Raw genomic sequence first — 22,362 nt, 5'->3', positions numbered from 1 at the left:
AGAGAGATAACTGAGTTCAGTACTTTCTTACATACACTGGAGTTTGAAGGTTAAGTTTCCCCCTATATTCAAACTCTGCTTTGTGTGTTTGGTCTCTCTAGGGTTTCTTAAAGATCTACATTAAGGCTTTGTCTTTTCTGAGAATACTCCTTTGGCCTTCAGTCCATCTCCTTTTTAGAACCAGAGTTTTCCCACTAAACTGTACTAAATTTCAGTCCGATTCCTTTGGAACTGGGCTGCTCCTATTGGAATGTACTGGCCTTTGGTCTGATTCCTTTTGGAACCAGGCTGTTCCTCTTTAAACAGTTCTGTTTAGGAATTGGTTTTTTCCTCTAGAAAACAAAGAAAACCCTAAGAAATGGGATCTCTATCAGCAAACTGCTTTGCGGCACCCCCCCCTTACTGGGACCCTGGCCTGATTTTATATTTATTTTAATTTTTTATTAAAATTTTTTTTAAGTTTTATAGATTTATAGGTAATCTGTAAACCCAACATGGGGCTGATGCAACTCTGAGATCAAGAGTTATATGCTCTTCCGGGGCGCCTGGGTGGCTCAGTGGGTTAAAGCCTCTGCCTTCGGCTCTGGTCATGATCCCAGGGTCCTGGGGTGGAGCTCTGCATCGGGCTCTCTGCTCAGCGGGGAGCTTGCTCCTCTCTCTCTCTCTACCTGCCTCTCTGCCTACTTGTGATCTTGATCTGTCAAATAAATAAACAAAATCTTAAAAAAAAAAAAAGTTATATGCTCTTCCAACTGAGCCAGCCAGCTGCCCCCATTTTATATCTCAATATTATAGTCCTTCCTCGTGCACATTTCTAATAAACAGACCAATTTAATCAAAAGTAACAGGGGGTGCCTGGGTGGCTCAGCTGGTTAAGCGGCTTCCTTCGACTCCAGTCATGATCCCGGAGTCCTGGGATCGAGTCCTGCATCAGGCTCCTGGCTCCATGGGGAGTCTGCTTCTCCCTCTGACCTCCCCTCTCATGCTCTCTCACTCACTCAAATAAATAAATAAAACCTTTAAAAAAAAAAAAGTAACTTGGAACCTCAAATGACCATCAGAGGGAACTTCCAATCCTTCCAAACATACTTTCCTCAAAACTGAATTGAATAGTTAAGGCTCTGAAATTGTGGAAACTGAATGGGATGTTTTGATTCATATTTTGAAGCTTCCAATGTTATCAGTTATCTAAAATTGCCTCTCCACGGGGTGCCTGGGTGGCTCAGCCCTTAAGAGGCTGCCTTCAGCTCAGGTCATGGTCCCGGGGCCTTGGGATCGAGCCCCACATTGGGCTCCCTGCTCAACAGGCAGCCTGCTTCTCCCTCTCACTCTCCCCCTGCTTGTCTTCCCTCTCTTGCCACGTCTCTGTCAAATAGATAAATAAAACCTATAAAAAATTTTAAAATAAATAAAAAATAAAATTGCCTCGCCACAAAATAGAATGTCTAGACTAACTGACGCAAACCTTTAAAAAAAGACAAGAAGGCTTGTGAGGCCGCTGTTCCCCCCTCCCTTGTCTTCTATGCCTCAGGACTGCAGCAGCCAGAGCTGAGGCCGCACTTCCACCACCATCCACAATCCTGACCTCTTCTCTGTACCCCCTTCTCCCCCATGCTAATTCTTTCACCAAACTTCCTTTTTGCCCTGAACCTCTCTCCCCACTCCCTTCCCCTGAGCCTATCAGAATCTGTCCCTTTAAAGTTATCTTTTGAGGATCCAAATGAACCCCCAATTTCTTAGGTTCTCTGGACAAAGGCCAAATTGAGAGTCACAGTTAAAGAGTTTTGCTAAAGCAATGAAGGACCACCCCTACAATAGCTTTGCTAGAGAATTTAATAAAGTTATTCAAATTCATAGTTTCTCAGATTTTTTAAAAAAGATTTTATTTATTCATTTGACAGACAGAGATCACAAGTAGGCAGAGAGGCAGGCAGAGAGAGAAGAGGAAGCAGGCTCCCTGCTGAGCAGAGAGCCCGATGCAAGGCTCAAACCCAGGACCCTGAGATCACGACTGAGCCAAAGGCAGAGGCAAAGGCAGAGGCTTTAACCCACTGAGCCACCCAGGCGCCCAGTTTTTCAGATTTTTATCAATTAGTCCACATGCTTGCTGGTAAGGACCAGGCTAAAACTGCATGAAGCCAGCCCGATGGGAATATCCTGAAGGGGATTTAGAGAAACAAACTCCAACTTTTGGCAGGATGCTAGAACACTTACTGTACATCTCCACTGAGCCACAGCAGTAGACTTTTCTAAGCCTGTTGACTAGAACAAGATTCAGACTTGCACACAAAAGGCTGATGAACCTGTTTTTTGTTTTTTTTAAGATTTTATTTATTTATTTGACAGGCAGAGATTACAAGTTGGCAGAGAGGCCGGCAGAGATAGAGAGGGGAGGAAGCAGGCTCCCTGCTGCTGAGCAGAGAGCGGGATGCAGGGCTCAATCCCAGGACCCTGGGATCATGACCGGAGCCAAAGGCAGAGGCTTTAACCCACTAAGCCACCCGGGTGCCCCATGTTTTTGACCACTGCAATCAACTCCAAATTGTCTTTAAAAACTTCTGGTCCTCCTTTAGATGTTCAATCTGCCTAGGTAGCATTTAACCATGTTTATTAATGGGCTGAACCAGTTCTCCTGGGATGGGAAACTATGCCCACTCCAGATTTAGTTTAAATTTAGCAAACCAGGGGCACCCTGGGTGGCTCAGTGGGTTAAAGCCGCTGCCTTCACTCAGGTCATGATCTCGCGTCCTGGGATCGAGTCCCGCACCCGGCTCTCTGCTCGGCGGGGAGCCTGCTTCCTCCTCTCTCTCTCTCTCTGCCTGCCTCTCTGCCTACTTGTGGTCTCTCTCTGTCAAATAAATTAATAAAATCTTTAAAAAAAAAATTTAGCAAACCAGCTTGCTAGCACCCCACAGGAGTCACCTAAAATGAAGACTGCTAAAATTCTCAACTTTTAACAAATGAAGGATGTTCATCAAAGCCCCCTAGTTTCCGCTATTATTACAAAGGATCATGACACTGGAAAAAAGACTATTACCAACTTAAGTGCTCCAGGAGCTTCAGCCATTGAGTCAGCCTAACGAATGCCCTCCTAATTCCCAATGAAGGAGCTCCAAGAAACTACCGAGTCTCTTCCTAATCTTCCCTCTTAACTGGCTTGGAGCAACCACTCTCCAGAATCTCTTTCTGTCCTTACTGACATGGGAGCTACACTCTTGGTGCTCAAGCCCACTGCTGTAAAGCAGCCTCTGTCTCAGAGTACTAAAACAGTTCAGATAGTGGCGTCTCTAATGAACCTCAACATGTTCCTGTCTTTGAACCTATTCCCCCTTGTTTAGGGCTTTTGAGGATACACATCCTTTTCTCTCTTAGTTCCTCTACCCTTTTCATTTGTCAAGTTGAGATTTCTTAGAAAAATATCATGTGAAATTTCTCCCAAAAGGGGAAAATAATTCTAGAATTTGACAGCAGTAATCAAGATAGCTAACCAGGGGATTAGATTACCCCTGACATCTTTTATTTGCTCTGTCTCTGATGGCACTACAACTGTCTGGGAACACTGTCATTTGTTCCTATTGGATCAACTACTTTCCTCTTTATGAGCACAATCTTCAATTTTTATTGGCAGCATCCACAGTACACCTTCCATCAATATTCAGATCCCTCAAAACCTCTCCCCAGAATGAATCAATACCCTATAAATTAAAAAAATACCTTTCAAGGCATCAAGCTCATATAGAAGATTACAAAGCTCAGGGCCTCAATATCCCCTGCACTAGTACCTGTGATACCCAGGTTTTGCCCGTGAGAAAACCCAATGGCTAAAGATAGAGGCTTGTCCAGGACCTGTGGGCAATCGATATCATCATTATTCCTTGGGACCCTGTTGTTCCTAATTCCCATATGTTACTGACATTCTTTCCCACTGAAATTGTTCACTATGTGGTGATCTATTGATCTATGTGGTGAACTGATCTATGTGGTGAATTTTTTGGTAGTCCAGTTGATAAGGGTAGCTGTTTTTCTTTCACTTGGGAAAAACAGGCATACACTGGGACAGTAATGCCCCAGGGTTACATACACAGTCCTCTGACTTTTCACAATCCCTGAAAGCTGATTTGGATGATATGAAGTTTTCTGTAGGCCCTGCTTGGTCACAATAAGGAGATGATTAGCTTCTCTGCTGCTGTTCTCCAACCTCTTCACAGGAGATAGCATCACTAGTCAAAACTTCCAGCTGTAAGGGGATATAAAGTCTCCAAAATAACCAAAAGCAAAAAACAAGAAAACCCGGGGACGCCTGGGTGGCTCAGTGGGTTAAGCCTCTGCCTTGGGCTCAGGTCATGAACCCAGGGTCCTGGGATCGAGCCCCACATTGGGTTCTCTGCTCAGCAGGGAGCTGCTTCCCTTCCTCTCTCTCTGCCTACCTGTCTGCCTACCTGTGATCTCTGTCAAATAAATAAATAAAATCTTTAAAAAAATTAAAAAAAAGAAAAAAAAAAAAACACCTCCAGTTTGCTCCAATTCGGGTTCGATACATAGGGCACCTGATCTTGAAACAAGGTGCACATTTGGATCCAGGAAGGCTTCATGGCATCCTAAACTTTCCAAAACCTAAAACTACACCAATTACAAGGTTTTCTTGGACTGGCTGGCTACTGCTGAAAGTGGATTCCAAACTTATTTTTTATGGCTCAATCTCTATATGCTTTACTAAAAAAATGACCAACCTGATGCTACTATTTAAAAGGTCAGGAGGAAGGCACCTGGGTGGCTCAGTTGGTTGGGCCTCTGCCTTTGGCTCGGGTCATGATCTCAGGGTCCTGGGATCAAGTCCCGCATCCGGCTCTCTGCTCGGCAGGAAGCCTGCTTCCCCTTCTCTCTCTGCCTACATGTGATCTCCCTCTCTCTCTGTCAAATAAATAAATAAATAAAATCTTTTAAAAAGGGTCAGGAGGATATAGATTTTGAGACTTTTATAGATTTTTAAAGAAGATTTACTTATTTATTTGAAAGAAAGAGAGCATGCATGCAAAAGAGCATGCAGGGATGAGAGGGGGCAGAAGGAGAGGGAGAGAATCCTAAGCAGATCTGCACTGAGCATGGATGCCAACATGGGACTCTATCTTATGACCCTGAGATCACAACCCAAGACGAAACCAAGAGTCAGATGTTCAACTGACCGTGCCACTCAGGTACCCAGCTTTTGAGACTTTAAAGAAAAGCCTAATAAAGTCCTCGGCCATCAGACATCCTAATTATCAACTTCCTTTCTCCTCTTTTTATGTGAGAGGGAAGGGAATGTCTTAGAGTAGTCATCCAAAACATGGGAACCATCATTGACCCATGAGTAATATGACCAACAACTGGAGCCTGGGGCTCTGAGCCCCTCTGCCTCAGAGCCATTCCTGCCACTTTCCTTTTAGTTAAAGCCACTGAAGAAATAATCCCACGGCGATCCCTTTAACCTTCTGTGCCCCATGCAGTAATTCCTGAATTCTACTCATGCTCAGCACTTCTCAGTCATCTCACCTCCTAGGACATCCTGCTGCCAACAGCTCCTCACAGAGCTCTTCCTTGCTACAATAACCTTAACCCTGCTAGTCCTCTCCCCTCCTTCACTGACGAAACCCCTCATGACTGCTTAATGCTGACAGACCATCTTCTGACAGACCATCTTCTGACTCCGTGTGACAATTTACACAAAACTCCTCTAGCCACTGCAGATTTTTAACAATTTACTGATGGTTTTATTTATTTATCTATTCATTCATTATTTATTTATTTATTTAAAAGATTTTATTTATTTATTTGACAGAGAGAAATCACAAGTAGATGGAGAGGCAGGCAGAGAGAGAGAGAGGGAAGCGGTCTCCCTGCTGAGCAGAGAGAGCCTGATGCGGGACTCGATCCCAGGACCCTGAGATCATGACCTGAGCTGAAGGCAGTGGCTTAACCCACTGAGCCACCCAGGCGCCCCACTGATGGTTCTATTTATTTATTTATTTATTTATTTATTTTTAAAGATTTTATTTATTTATTTGACACAGAGAGATTACAAGCAGGCAGAGAGGCAGGCAGAGAGAGAGAGGAGGAAGCAGGCTCCCTGCTGAGCAGAGAGCCCGACGCGGGACTCGATCCCAGGACCCTGAGATCATGACCTGAGCCGAAGGCAGCGGCTTAACCCACTGAGCCACCCAGGCGCCCCTGATGGTTCTATTTAAAGGATGAAAATGCAAGGTGACTGGGTGGCTCTGTTGGTTAAGTATCTGCCTTCAGCTCCAGTCATGATCTTAGGGTCCTGGGATTGAACCCTGCATCAGGCTTCCTGCTCAGGGGGTAGTCTGCTTCTCCCTCTGCCCCTTCCCCCTATTAGTGCTCTCTCTCTCTCTCAAATAAACAAAATCTTTAGGGGAAAAAAGGATGAAAATTGGGACGCCTGGGTGGCTCAGTTGGTTAAGCAGCTGCCTTCGGCTCAGGTCATGATCCCAGGGTCCTGGGATCGAGTCCCATATCGGGCTCCTTGCTCGGCAGGGAGCCTGCTTCTCCCTCTGACTCTGCCTGCCTCTCTGTCTGCCTGTGCTCACTCGCTCTCTCTCCCTCTGTCTCTGACAAATAAATAAATAAATAAATTCTTAAAAAAAAAAAAAAAGGATGAAAATGCTGAACATCATGCTAGGTATGCTATTACAACTTGCTTTGAAGTCACTGAGGCAGCACCTTTATCTCTGGCTACTCAACAGGCTGAATTTTATGCCCTCACTCAGGCTTGTACAATGGCCAAGGGTATAAATGCAAACACTTATACCCATTGTCAGTATGCCTTTGGGACATTATGGGTACTAAGGTTTCCTTACCTGTAATGGGAATAAAATTAAAAATGGCTCCTATGTCCAAAATTTACTAGATGCCATACTTTTATTGCTTCTCTGGCTATTAACTACTCTGGCTTTATTGCTGCTCTGGCTATTGAACCTCTGAGAGGGAGGTTCCTGGGCATTCCAGACTCGACTTCCTGGGTCAGAGTAAACCTTGCTGATACAGTCACCAAAAACACTGCTCTGAAGGAAACCAATAGCCAAACCTCTGTCATGGTCCAAAGGGATGTTCTCCCCAATTATCATTTGAGAAAACTAATAAGAGATACCCAGCAATTAGTCCCAGAGAGGGAAAAACAATACTGGAAATCTAGTAATTGTTGTTTCAATAAAAAGAGAATGCTGATTTGGACCAAATGATAATCCAGTCCTACCCAAAATTCCAATGTTCCCACTTTCTACTCTGTGTGCATTAACTATTCGTCTACAAAATGATAAGATATCATTCATGAACCAATACCTAGAGAAATACTAGTAAGGCTACAAAAAGTGCCTATCCTCATGTGTTCTGCCAGGCCAAAGAACAACTGAGAGGAACTGGTTTGCATAAAAGAATTTCATACGCTTCCCTGTCTCATGGATATGTGAGTATGATTTAGTTATGGTTTGCATACTTTCTCAGTGGACTGAAGCTCTTCCTCATAGAGGAGCCCGTATTTCTGATGGAAAAGATTATCCCTACTTGGAGAACTTTTCTCTGAACCTCACAGTGATTGGAAAACCCATTTTTCTAGTCAAGGGCTTCAACAGTCTGTGCTGTTCGGCCATTTTTATAACACTTTCATTGTACATACCACCTTCAATCCTCAGGGTCAGTCAAACACATATATGGCACTATTAACTGGCAAAATTTGTAGAAAAACTCCAAACACCCTGGCTAACAGTACTGTTAGTCCTTCCAAATTTCAGATTCACCCCCTTTGGAATTCACAGATTCTCATTTCTTGAGATAGTCACAGGACATTAATACACTTGGCCCCTGACTCCTCTGAACCACAGTTGATAAAAAAGATATACTCCAATGTCTAAAAGGCCTAACGGTTTCTATTAAAAATAACCATGCACTGGGATGCCTGCGTGGCTCAGTCGGTTAAATGTCTGCCTTTGGCTCAGGTCATGATCCCAGTGTCCTGGGATCAAGTCCCACATCGTGATCTTCGCTGGAAATGGCCTTAGAGTTACTGCTAACCACTATGTGCCACCAAACTCTAAGAAACAGATTCTTAGACTCGTGTGACACATCTGTGGAAAGCACCAAGCCCTGACTGGTCCTGCACGCCACCTGGAGACCTGAAAGTTAAGATTTCCGGAAGCTGAAGCAGGCGACATCTGACAAGACAGCTTTCCCAAGATGTCTGGACGAGGCCTGTGTACCTTTTTCTCACTACTGCTTCTTCTCACTTGTGGAAAGACAATGAATGCCCTTGTCTGCATTTCCCAAACCCTTGTTTGAAGGGAGGGAAACCTCTTGTTTTGATTATGGCCTTTCAGAAACAGCCTCACTGTGATCCCATGACAAATTAATTTTTCACTAGCTTCTTCTAAAAGGTTCAGAATTCACAAAAGTCTTTCTTTCATCTGAACTACTAAGTGACTCTGGATTCTTATCCAAATTCATGGTTCTCTGAATTTGCAACCTTACCAACTGCATGCAACACGTTGGGTTCCAAACAGTTATTTCGCAACATGTTGGGTTCCAAACAGTTATTTCAAGATAACAATGCTGTGTTAAAATGTCTTTGATAGGGTACCTGGGTGGTTCAGTCCTAAAGCATCTGCCTTCAGCTCAGGTCGTGGTTGCAGGGTCCTGGGATGGAGCCCCACTCGGGTTCCCTGCTAGGCAGGGAACCTGCTTCTCCCTCTCCCACTCCCCCTGCTTTTGTTCCCTCTCTCCCTGTGTCGTCTCTGTCAAATTAAAAAAAAAAAAAACTTAAAAAAATAATAATAAAATGTCTTTGAGGTTTTGCTGTTCTGCAAAAAAGTTTTCAGCTATTGCTTCATGTTTATACCTGCACTGTATCTTCTAAAATGCACTGTTAATTCTTTCTGTGTGCTCTTGCTATATTCACTATTCTGCTTTCATGGCAGCTTGAAGTGGAGACTTCCAAGAAGCATAAACAACTTCAGGTTTGCTTCCACAGGGGTAACTTTTCTCCCTTATGCTGGAAAAAGTGTCAATAAATGTTTTTAGTTGGCTACTTTCAGATCTAGGATTCCAGTTTAAAATCACTACACAATTTGGAATTGTCATGTTACTTTCTTCTGTATTTGCTGCCTATCGAGCTTTTGTAAAAATGATGTTCCCAATAAGGATATGATCTTCGGAGCTTACGATCTTCGTAAATAAGGACTATAAGGTGGGCAGTGCCTGAGAGTTCTCTCTCCTAACCTTCCTAGTTACTCAAATGTGACCTTAACTGGTTTCCAATTCTATGCACTTTCCGTCTGATACCGGCCATGACAACCAGGAAAACATCTTTCCTGGCACTGAGGGTCAAAAGGTCACTGAATTAAGAAAACCTGACTTTTGATCAGCTATGCTTTCAGGGAAGATCTTGATCAAATGGGGTAAATATGAAAATTAACAAAGGGAAACCTCATTAAAGTGGAGCTGGGAAGCCAGAAGGGGGAGCCCTTCCACTCAGCGGCAATTACTCCAAAAGAATATTTAACAGGAAGGAATTCAATTACAGGCCCCCAAAGGCAAGATGCACACTACACCTGGTACAAGAAACTGACTAGCCCGGCAATTCAGTCAATGAGAAACAATTATCACCCTGAACTGGTGCTTTTCTTCAATGGACTTTCTTTCAAAATAACCACTCTGTGTGGTGGGGGAGGATGGAGAGGGGGAAGACACCTGAGTAGCTCAGTCAGATAAGCATCTGTCTTCAGCTCAGGTCATGGTCCTGAGATCAGGCACCACCTTGGGCTCCATGCTCCCTGGGAGCCTGGTTCTCCCTCTCCTCCCAGACTGTGCTCTCTCTCACTATCTCTGTCACTCTCTCTTTCTCTCAAATAAATAAATAAAATCTTAAAAAAAAATAAACAACCACTGCCAACTCTCTCCTCTTCCTTCTCCATAAAATAATGTTCCTCTCCTTTGTTTATGGGACCTGTCTATGGTTTTGCTAGAGCCTGCATGTCCTGGATTGCAATTTTCTGTTATTCCTGAATAAACTTATTTTTGCTGGTAAATTAACTGACTGTTAGATTTTTAAGGTCAACAGACCCTATAGCCATTAAGTGGGAAAGGGTAATACTACGAACAACTCTACATTCATAAATTTGACAACTCAGAAGTAATGCATCAATTTCTTAAAAACCACAAACTACCAAAATTCAGTCATGATAAAATAGCCTGAATAGTCCTGTAAAGAAATTCCAGGCTCTAGTTTCACTGGAGAGTTTTATCAAACATTTAAAGGACAATTAATGCCAATTTTATACAATCTCTTCCAGAAGAGAGAATAGGAAGGAATATTTCCCGACTTGTTTTATGAGGCCCAAGACATTACAAAAAAAAAGAAAACCACAGACTATTATCTCATGAATTTAGTTGCAAAATCCTCAACAAAGTATTAGCAAACAGAATCTAGCAACATATAAAAAGAATATACCATCATGACCCAAATGCTATTTATTTCAGGTATGCAAGGTATTTCAGGTATTGATATTTAAAAATCAATCAATGTAATCCACCACATGAACAGGCCAAACAAGAAAAAAGTCATCACTGCACACCAGCTGATGCAGAAGAATCTCATTTCAAAAAATTTAATCTCATTTCATGGGGGGAAAAAAACACATTTAAAAAACTAGGAATTTAAAAAAAAAAAAAAAAACCCTACAGCTAACATCAGACTTAGTGATGAGAGAATGTACGTTTTCCCTTTAAGACTGGGTACGAAGAAAACATATCCATTCTCACACTTTATTCAGCATAGTTCTCGGAGTTCTAGAGAGTGCAACAGGGCAAAATAATAATAATAATACATACTGTTAATAACTGGAATAAATCAGAATAACTGGAATAAAATTGGAAAAAAAAGTTTTAAGACCATCTCTATCTTTAGATGACATTACTCTCTACATAGAACATCACAAGAAATGTTAAAAACAAAAACAATCATCACTCTAATGATGATTCCAAGATGTTCCAAGATGTAAGATCAATAAACAAGAATCAATTACATTTCTATATCCTAGCAGTAAAACCCAAAATCAACACAGTACCACTTACAATAGCTCCAAAGAAAATAAGCATTATTTACAAAGTGTCCCTAAGAAAATGAAATGCTTAGGTATAAGTCTAACAAAACACATACAGGATCTGTATGCTGAAAAAGACAAAATGCTACGGAAAGAAATCAAAGGAAATTAAACAACTGGAGAGATTCAAGGGCTGAAAGATTCAATCAGATATTAGTTCTCCCCTAACTGATCTGTAGGTTTGTAGACACGGACAAGCTTACTGCAAAAATTTATATGGAAAGGGAAAGCCCCTAAAGCAACTTTGAAAAAGAAGAATAAAATGGAAGTAATCTTTCTTCTGGATGTTAAGGGTTACTATACATAGTTACCAAGACAGCACAGTACTGACAGAGGGACACCACATAGATCAATGGAACATAATAGAGAAGGAGGAGGAGATAAATATGCTCAAATAATTTCCGATAAAGGCACAAAAGGAATGCAGTCGTGCTATAGCAATTGTACATCCAGAGCAAAACAAAACAAAACAAAAACAACCCAAAACTCTCAAATCTATACAAAAGTTAACTTAAAATGAATCATGGACTTACATGTAAAACATAAATCTCTAAATTTCTAGGAAGAAACAAAAAATCTTTGAAATTTAGGACTAGCAAAGAATTCTTAGACACCAAAAGCACAATCCATAAAGGAAAACTTGATAAATTGAACCTAGTCAAAATTTAAAACCTTTGGCTCTGTTAAAGACCCTGTTAAGCGAATGAAAACGAAAAATCATTCTTCCACTCTCCCAAGCCATCCATGCTGGAAACATCCAAATAAACTTACCCAAATTTCTAAGTTACTCTATAGGAGAATCTTTCTCTATCACAAAGTGAAACCAAGATGGCCTAGAATATCCAAATGTTAAAAAGAGTATCTCCAGGTAAGAAAGGATTATCAAAGGCACTGATGCACACACATTCTTAGCTTCTCCCTAGATGAACCTTGAGTTAAGTCCTCATGTCAAAAATATGAACAGCAGGGCGCCTGGGTGGCTCAGTAGGTTAAAGCCTCTGCCTTCGGCTAGGGTCATGATCCCAGGGTCCTGGGATGGAGCCCTGAGTTGGGCTCTCTGCTCAGCGGGAAGCCTGCTTCCTCTTTCTCTCTGCCTGCCTCTCTGCCTACTTGTGATCTCTATCTGTCAAATAAATAAATAAAATCTTTAAAAAAATAAAAGTACGAATGGCTTGGGGTTACCTGACTGCTCAGTCCTTAGAACGCGTGACTCCTGATCTTAGGTTTGTCTCTGCACCCACAGAGGTGCAGAGATTACTTAAAACTAAAATCTTTAGTGCTCGCTTCAACAGCAAATATACTAAAAGAAATAAAATCTTTAAAAAAAAAATGCATGATGATCAAGCTGGTTTTTGGTTTTGTTTTTAAGATTTTATTTATTTATCTGACAGAGAGAGACAGCAAGAGCAGGAACACAAGCAGGGCGAGAGAGAGAGGGAGAAGCATTTCCGCCTAGCAGGGAGCCCAATGCACAGGTCTATCCCAGGATCCTGGCTCATGACCGGAGCCAAAGGTAGATGCTTAAGGACTGAGCCACCCAGGCGCCCGATCAAGCTGTTTTTTAAGTGTTTTGGAGCCAAGCCTCTGTGTAATTTCTTCCACTATTCTCATTTATCCTCATACTCTCCCTGGAGGCAACAAAGGACTAGGGACTACAGATGTTGGTGTTGTGGTGGGCACTATGATGCAACTCAAAAATCCCATTTCACTAGTAAAAGACTTATTCCCTAGCTGCTGGAGTATAGCAGCTGGCAGTGTCCAGTTGTCAGCCCTCTTTGGAATAGACTTCACTGATGAGTCACCTCGTTTAAGGTCATATACACCCCCTTCCCAGGTCACTCAAGATCCAATGACAGGTGCATGCTGGGATATGAAGGCCTGGCTGGCCCCTTCCCCCCATTCTGAAGAGCCATCTCATTTTCAAAGCTCTCTATGGGGTCAGCTGAGGCCCTCACTGAGACTGAATGGCAGTTCCACTTCTCCCTCTGCCCAATTCTGCTTCCTTCTTTTCTTTACTTTTCACAGGTGGTAATCCCAAGAGGACTCCCTAATAAACCTCCCGCATGCTAATCTCCATCTCACAGTCCACTTCCCAGGAAACCCCAACTGTGACAGAGGTCAAACTAGTGGAATTCAAAATCTCCAGGCTTACTAGCTGTGTGGCAGTTACAAAAGCGCAGTAGGTGACACAAGGTTTGAAGGCATTAAAATACATAAAATGCTCAGAAATGCACCTAGCACACAGTGGACACTCAACTGTTACTATCATCTTCATTTTCCCTATTCACACTTGATACACCTATTCTCACCTAGTAATTTAATACAAATTTCTCTACAATATGAGAATTACTGAAAGTTATGAGCTGGAAAAGACCTTAGAGATCACCAAGTCTGACACACAATTTCCAGATGATGAACATCAAGTCTTCTTAAATAAGTGACTTAGTCAAAGTTCTAGAGTCACTAAGTGACAAAATCCAGGTTCCAACCCAGTCTTCTGATGGCTTCCATCATTCTTTTCATTAAGCAAGACTACTTGCCTCTCAATCTACATATAATTTGTCATTAAATGAAATTCAACAGTACTAAGTCCCTCCCTTTTTCACCTTCCTGCCATAACTGAACCTCAGCTCTCTTCTCAAGAAAACGGTCTCTCCTACAGCTCTTTCCCGCACTCATACAATGAGCCCACAAATAAGGTGCATGTTTCCTTTGCTTTTCATCAGTACTTCCAGACCACTGTCCTTTCAAAGTCCTCCCCTAAAAGCTCCCAACTTCAAGGCTCATAGCAGTAGACTGTCCTTACAGCAGTCATGACCCCTCATTTCTTTAAGACATTAGCAGCCAAACCAACCCATTCTAATACCAGTCCTAATATGATCTGTGGTGATTCCCATATGCAACATTCAGTAACCTTCCATACCCAGGCCTTTGTCTTTTATTCTTCTCCAGAGCCCTGTGTTCCACCCTCCTCAGCTACCTGCTCCTGCTGTCATACCCTATAAGGTTTCTAAACAGACACCTGGGGCAGGATGATTCCTCCATGTGTAGGAATATCCTGCTCAGTACAAAACATTTAGCACCTTTGGTCCCCACCCACTGAATATCAGTGGCACCCTCCCCACCCCCAAACACACATTTCCAGACATCTCAGTGGGGAAGCAGTACACTCCAGCTGAGAACTACTTACTTAATTAAATCTCATCACTGTCAATAAATGCACCCCTCCATACTATCAAATTCAAGCATCCCTCTGACTCATCCAACTCATTACCTCTACTATTTGGACTCTCAACAATTCTTGGACTCCACAGGAACCCATAATCCATGAAGCCCACTATGTTTTTTCCCTGCTTTTGATCCCATCAAGTCCCTACTTCCTTCCCTACTCAGCTTAAATGTTGTGACCCAGCATCATAATCACCCTATCACACACATCACCAATGTCGTCTTTTCTTGCTTCATTATAGACCCTTAACTAAACATCGGCCCTGTTAGTTCCCCTACTCTATGCCTGTAACCTGAATACAAACCTTGGGTCCTATACACACACACAGACATATACACACATGTACACACACAGAGGCACATATACACACACTTGGACACGTGCTCACGCACACTTGTTCTTAGACATACACTCATCCACACACACATTGGAGAAAAACACATAACTTAACAGTCTCACTTTAACGACACCTGGGTGGCTCAGATGGTTGAGCGTCTGTCTTCGGCTCACGTCCATCTCCAGGTCCTGGGATCCAGCCCCATGTCGGGCTCCCAGCTCAGTGGGGAGTCCGCCTCTCTCTCTCTCCCTCTGTCTCTCCACCTGTTTGCCTGTGCTTCCTCTGCCCCTCTGTCTCTCAAATGAACAAATAAATCCTTAAAACAAAAACAGAAACAGTCTCACTTTAAACTCATGATCAAACTTCAAGTGGACTGTTCATGAATCCCATCAATCCTATTACAGATCCCGAAGTCCACTTCCAGCCCCAAAACATACTTCTTCTATATCAAATTTTTCATTTCTAGCATATTCATTTGACTTTCATATACTTTCTATTCCTCTGTTGAAATTTACCATCATACATGTCCACCTTTTCCGCTAGAACCTTTAATATATTATTATTATTTTTTAAAAAGATTTATTTGACAGAGAAAAAGAAAGGAGCACATGCTCACAAGTGGGGGGGAAGGGCAGAGGAAGAGGGACAGAAAGAAACAGACCCCCAGGAGTATGAACCCAACAAGGAGCACGCCCGGTTAAGTATCTGTCTTCACCTCAGGTCATGATCCCACCTGGGATTGAGCCCTACATCCTGCTCTCTGTTCCATGGGGAGCCTGCTTCTCCCTCTCCTTCAGCTACCGCTCCCCCTGCTTGTGTGTTGTCAAGCAAATAAATAAAATCCTTAAAAAAATAAATTCAGGGGGCGCCTGGGTGGCTCAGTGGGTTAAGCCGCTGCCTTCGGCTCAGGTCATGATCTCAGGATCCTGGGATCGAGTCCCCCATCGGGCTCTCTGCTCAGCAGGGAGCCTGCTTCCTTCTCTCTCTCTCTGCCTGCTTCTCTGCCTACTTGTGATCTCTCTCTGTCAAATAAAAAAAAAAAAAAAAAAATCTTAAAAAAAAAAAAAAAGAAACCTTTAAAAAAAATAAAAAATAAAAAATAAATTCAGGGACGCCTGGGTGGCTCAGTTGGTTAAGCAGCTGCCTTCGGCTCAGGTCGTGATCCCAGCGTCCTGGGATCGAGTCCCACATCGGGCTCCTTGCTCGGCAGGGAGCCTGCTTCTCCCTCTGCCTCTGCCTGCCTCTCTGTCTGCCTGTGCTCGCTCTCTCTCCCTCTCTCTGACAAATAAATAAGATCTCTAAAAAATAAATAAATAAATAAATTCAGGCGTGCCCGGGTGGCTCAGTTGGTTAACCCGCTGCCTTTACCTCCGGTGATGATCCCGGAGTACTAGGATCAAGTCCCACACCTGGCTTCCTGCTCAGCAGGGAGCCTGCTTCTACCTCTCCCTCTACTGCCACTCCCCCTGCTCGTTCTCTCTCTGTGTCAAATTAATAAATACAATCCTTAAAAATTAATTGTCTGATAGTTCTCACAACTGTATCATCCTCAGTCTATCGGTTATTTTGATTTTTGAACAGTAGGCTATTTTTTTCTTGGATGATGGATATCGTGTATAACACAGGAGACTGAGGAAACAGTACAAAAATGGCTCTTTTTCTGCAAGCTATTAGTGGGAGCTGAGAGGAGAGGCTGAGTCAATCTCTTTAGGAATTAGGCTGGGTCTGGGTTCTATTATGATTAACTTAAGTGTACTAGCTACTTCAAATTCCTTTAGGGCAACCTTCTGCTTAGGGTGGGAGCTGGTTTGCCTGAGGGTTTTTCTCAGGGTTCTTACTCCACCCTCCACTTCTGGTTTTCCCTGCCTCCCCTCCCACGCTAGACCCCAGGGGCGGAATGCAGTTGCTTTACTTAAGTCTGAGTCTCAGGCAAGCCATTATCCCTGGATCTCCAGGCACAGGACTTTCTCCCAGCAGTAGGAAAAACAAAGGGTCTGAACCCAGAAGTTTCCTCACCTTCCCTTAGGTTGTACGTGTTTTTGTCTTTTCACTCCTCCCAGCCACAATGGAAAATGGAATTTATTCCCTTCCCCCAGTGGGTTAAAGCTCTTCCTGGGAGAAGAGTCCAGGAAGGACCATACCACCTAGTGGGCCTTACCCCTCATCCCTTGCTTTCCCCAATCTTTCTCACAACAAACTGCTAGGAGACCTTGAAGAAAAAGCCTAGAGGTGGGTGTTACCTATGCTGTGTCCGCAGCTCTCAAGGATTCTACAGTCTCCTGCTAGCCCACACTTAGACTTCAGCAATCCATTAAAAACTTAGCCGAATTCTTCTCTATCCTTGTACCACAGTGCTGCCTTCTTCCTGTGCTGTTACAGATGAGCCAGATCCCACCTCTGATGAATCAATAGAAGTTATAACTTTGCATATTACAGCTCATTCTTATTTCAAGATGGGAACAATACTCTTTGCAGCTTTCTATATCCCAAGTGGAAGTCAGAAATCACTTTGTGAGTTTACCACCTATAAAGCCACAATTCCTACATTTACATTTCTAGTCTGGACTTCTCCTCTGGACTCCAGATCATATATCTCCAGCTGCCTACTGGACAAACCTATTTTTATGGTTTGGCAGATAAACTTTAAGATGGCCCCCGTGACCCCCACCTCCTGGTATTCATGCCCTTGGGTAATCCTTTCCATTGAGTGTGGGAAGGACCTGCAACTTTCTTCTAATCAGTAAGGCAAAGATGATGGGATGGCATTCCCATGATTACATTTTTATAGCAAAGGAATGGCATATCATTTCCTTGATTAGGTCATACGGTATTATACAACACTCTGTCTTGCTAGCCAACTCACTCTCATCCTCTTGCCAGACATAATGGAGCAGGCTGCCATGCTGTGTGTGAACTGCTTATGAAGAGGAGCACATGGCAGCGAACTGCAGATGACCTGTAAGATCTGAGGGTAGCCTCCAGCCAACAAAAAACTCAAGCTCTCAGTCTCACAGCTGAAACAAAGTGAAGTCTGCCAATAACCTGAGTCAAGTTGGAAGTGGATTCTTCTCCAGTTCAACCCACAGGTGAGAACCCAGCCCCAGCCAATACCTTGACTGCAACTTGAAACACCAAAGCAGAGAACCTAGCAAAGAAGTTTCTGCCCTCACAGAAACTGTGTTAACATGTGTTGTGAGCAATTAAGTTTGCGGTAATTTTAGTACAGAAAAGGAATACAGATAGCATCACAAACTTAATATGCCTAAAAGCCAAATTCCTGACTGCCAAAATTACCCCACAAAACTAAAGAAAAATAAGCTCGTGTTGTCCATCTTATTAAGTGGCAACTCCATTCCTACAGTTATTCAAGCCAAAAACTAGGGTCTATCTTAACTTCTTTTTTTCTCTAAAACCCACATCTAATCCGAAAGTAAACACTGTTGGCTTTAAAACCAAATTATATCCAGAATCTAAATTTTATCCACTACCACCTTGGTCCAAGCCACTATCACCTCTCAAGCACATTATTCTAAACACTTCCTAACTGATTTCCCTGCTTCTACTCTATAAAGCAGCCAAAATGATCCTATTAAAACATCAGGTAGGGGTGCCTGGCTGGCTCAGTGGGTTAAGGCCTCTGCCTTCAGCTCAGGTCATGATCCCAGGGTCCTAGGATCAAGCCCCACATCGGACTCCCTGCTCTGTGGGGAGCCTGTTTCCTCCTCTCTCTCTGGCTTGCCTCTCTGCCTACTTGTGATCTCTCTCGGTCAAATAAATAAACAAATAAAATCTTAAAAAAAAAAAAAAATCAGGGGCGCCTGGGTGGCTCAGTGGGTTAAGCCACTGTCTTCGGCTCAGGTCATGATCTCAGAGTCCTGGGATCGAGCCCCACATCCGGCTCTCTGCTCAGCAGGGAGCCTGCTTCCCTCTCTCTCTCTCTGCCTACTTGTGATTTCTCTCTGTCAAATAAATAAATAAAATCTTAAAAAAAAAAAAAAATCAGGTAAGTTTTTACTCAAAACACTCCAAAGGATTTCCATCTAACCCAGCTTAAAAGCCAAAAGCCTTACAGTGGCCTACAAGGCCTACCTTATCCGGCACTCTCCCTTCCCACCCCAAACCTCTCCGCCTCATCCTGTATCATTCTCCCCTCATTCACCTGTCTCCCACGACACCAGTCTCTGTGCTGTTCCTTAACTATGCCAAGTATCTACCAGTCTCAGCGTTTTACAACTGTTAGTTCGTGTAAATGAAGAGTTCTTTCCACTAATGGGACTTCTCTGACCGCTTTATATACAAAGACAAGTCCACTTGTCCCCACCAATCCCCATCCCTCCCGCCCTGCTTTGTTAGTCCCCAGAGTACACACTATGAACTGATACCTGTTTTATTGCCTGTCTCCCCAAAATTAGAAGGAAAGTCCATAAGAGCTAAGGCTTCTGTTTATTCCTATGTCCTCAGCTTATACTGAATGACTAAATAAATATTACTGCTGTAGATACAGTTTCCTTACAGTATTTAGAGTCTAATGAAGTAATCGTGCCACAAGAATTTGGACATGAAGTCAGTGACATTATTTTTCAAAATCACTACAAAATTACTTACCACTTAGAAATGTACTCATTCTACATCTCACTGTAAATATGCTTCTAAGAAAACTTGGAGAACATTCACATCTAACCAAAATAACTGAAGTATACAAGCCAAGTGAATTTGAACATTTCTGTGAAGGGCTTTATTAACAGAAAGATAGCTGAAAGACTCTATAATTGTTTTTCCAGCATCATCTAGAGAAGATACCATTATTCTACACAGATATAGCCAAACAATAAAGAAGGATGCATAAAGTTTGAAGGATTAACCCTTTTGGGCCTCGCTTCTCAAATTTTCTGATCTCAAGACTCTTTACACTCTTAAAAATTACTGAGGACCCCAAAGAATTCTTACATATGTGGGCTTTTAATCTACTAACACATTTAAAATTAAAACAGAAATCTTAAAAATATTTAACAGTTCATTTTGAAGTAATATAAATCTATTACAAATCTAATTTTCATTTATGTAATAAACTTCCCTCTCCCAAATTAGAAGAGAATGACATTTTACATTTCTGCAAATTAATGTTTAAGTTAATAGAATATGGCTGAATTCTCTTACCTTCTTTTACATTAAATATTTTGCCATATGTTGTTCTGGCTGAGGTATATAAATGAAGCCTGGCCTCACATATATAAGAAATTGGAAAAGGGAGGACTGTTTTGGTTTTTTGTTTTTTTTTTTTAAAGATTTTTATTTATTTATTTGACAGACAGAGATCACAAGTAAGCAGAGAGGCAGGCAGAGAGTGAGAGGGGAAGCAGGCTCACCGCCGAGCAGGGAGCCCGATGCAGGGCCCGATCCCAGGACCCTGGGAACATGACCCGAGCTGAAGGCAGAGGCTTTAATCCACTGAGCCACCCAGGCGCCCCGGGAGGACTGTTTTTAATAGTATTTTCAGATAATTGTGGATATTCTTCTTTGATACCACTTTAAAACTTAAACAGGTTGTAGTTTGTTTTTTTTGTTTTTTTTTTTAAGATTTTATGTATTTATTTGACAGAGAGAAATCACAAGTAGATGGAGAGGTAGGCAGAGAGAGAGAGAGGGAAGCAGGCTCCCTGCTGGGCAGAGAGCCCGATGCGGGATTCGATCCCAGGACCCTGATATGACCTGAGCCGAAGGCAGCGGCCTAACCCACTGAGCCACCCAGGCGCCCCAACAGGTTGTAGTTTCTTAAAGGTTGTTTGCAATATACAATCTTAATGTTATGTTTTTTTTTTTTTTGAAGATTTTTATTTACTTGAGAGAAGAGAGAGGGAAAGAAAACACATACAAGCAAGCACAAGAAGGGGTGGGGAGTGGCGGAGCAGAGGGAGAGGGAGAAACAGACTACCTGCTGAGCAGAGTCCAACACGGGACTTAATCCCAGGGCCACCTGATAATGACTTGAGCTGAAGGCAGACACCCAGCCAACTGAGCCACCAGGCACCCCGTAGGGTTATATATTCTATTAACACCAACATCCATTGGTCTGGGGTGCCTGGGTGGCTCAGTCAGTTAAGCCTCTGCCTTGGGCTCAAGTCATGATCCCAGGGTCTTAGGACTGAGCTCCACATCAGGCAGGCTCCCTGCTCAGTGGAGGGTCTACCTCTCCCTCTCCCTCTGCCCCTCCCTCCATGCTTCTGCTCGCTCTCTCAAGTAAATAAAGAGATCTTTAAAAAAATAAAATAAAATAAAATCCATTGTTTACCTTGCACTCTGAATGAATCTTATACCCAAGCATGATTTTGTAACACAACTTTGTAACTAAAAAGTCTGTCAAGTACTGGCATACAGTCAAGCTCACAATGGTGAATACAAGTTTTCCAAAATTCTCATTTTTGCTTGAAAGTTCAAGTCTTATCACAGGCAACAAACACCTGTCCATTGTTTTCCTTGAAGTGGGTGACGTGCATGGATCAGACAATTTGAAATTTAAAAATATCAGTTCTGCAATATGCATGCCTATCAATTTAAATTCTCTAATGCATAGGCCTATTTTCCAGTTCAGCAAAAAGATTTCCTATGTATCCACAATAAATGTACTGAACTGAAGATGGTTTGCCTCTTGAAACTGTCAGTCTGTTTCAAGTTAGCACAAAGAGATAAATAATTTTTCATTTTTCTTATGCAAAAACAAAATCCATCTGGAAAAAGTCAAAATAATCATGCACCACAAAAAATGAAATCTACTTCAAGTTTTGTAAAGTATATACCTATTTAAAACAACACTAAAGGTACTTTGTATAGAGGAAAATAAAACTGAAATAACCTTGCCAGGATGTTTAAATCAAATCTACCTTCCTTTCTTACACTTCAACATTTACGGCTCTTTTTCCTTGGTTCTTTTTCATAAAACATTCCTATTTAACTCAGTATTTTGGCTGGATCCTGCCTTACCTGTTGAGCAATATGAGAAATATGAGTTCCCTGAACCGCTGAACCAGGCTGCGGCGCTGCCTCTGCAGTGTTACTCTTGTGGGAATCTTCCATAATCAACTATAAGCGGGAAAAAAGTCAGTTAGAAGATGCTTTTCAAGAAATCCCAAGACATTTCTATCCTTAATATGTGTACGTTTTCAGAGGAGCAAGATGAAGTTTCTCTATGCTATGAGCTAGCTCATTTTATCCAGACTCATTGTCTTCTCATGTTCTGTTCTGTGTAGAGATCTAATTACAAGATCTCAAGAAATGGCAAATAAAAAGCACTACAGAATAAGTATAATATGCTGCACAGTTGTATAAAAATTGGCAACCTGGTTGCTTCTGTAGAAGAGTACTGGCAGTTATGGAACAGAGATAGAAAAGACTATTCCTTGCCTATTCCTTTACATTTTAAAAATTTTGACCCACATGAACCTGTTAAAATTTAATAAATGGCAAATACATACATAAATATTGTGACTAAGTTTTCAAGTGTTATCCCACTCACGAAGTATGATAAGTCTTCCTGTCCATGGACACAAGAATAATTCTTCATCTAGGGAACAGTTTCTAATTGCACAGATAGTGCTACATAGAGAATTCATTAAACAGATGCTGAACTAAATAAATAAGCACAACCACAC

The 22,362-nt window shown here is 42.3% G+C and overlaps 1 protein-coding gene across 1 annotated transcript in view; it reads right to left on the bottom strand.

Annotated features, from left to right (window-relative positions):
• ATF1 (activating transcription factor 1) overlaps positions 1–22,362 on the bottom strand; it is an 89,760-nt gene that overhangs the window by 60,225 nt on the left and 7,173 nt on the right. The window contains exon 2 of the mRNA XM_044229078.1: positions 21,695–21,793. Within this exon, the coding sequence (XP_044085013.1) occupies positions 21,695–21,787 (93 nt within the window). The 5' untranslated portion in view covers positions 21,788–21,793. The remainder of the gene's footprint in view (positions 1–21,694; positions 21,794–22,362) is intronic.

This window comes from Neovison vison, chromosome 12, assembly GCF_020171115.1.
Source record: "Neovison vison isolate M4711 chromosome 12, ASM_NN_V1, whole genome shotgun sequence".
NCBI classification, from domain to species: Eukaryota; Metazoa; Chordata; class Mammalia; order Carnivora; family Mustelidae; genus Neogale; species Neogale vison.
Note: the sequence above shows the minus strand (reverse complement) of the source record. Positions and strands in the feature narration are given on the sequence as shown.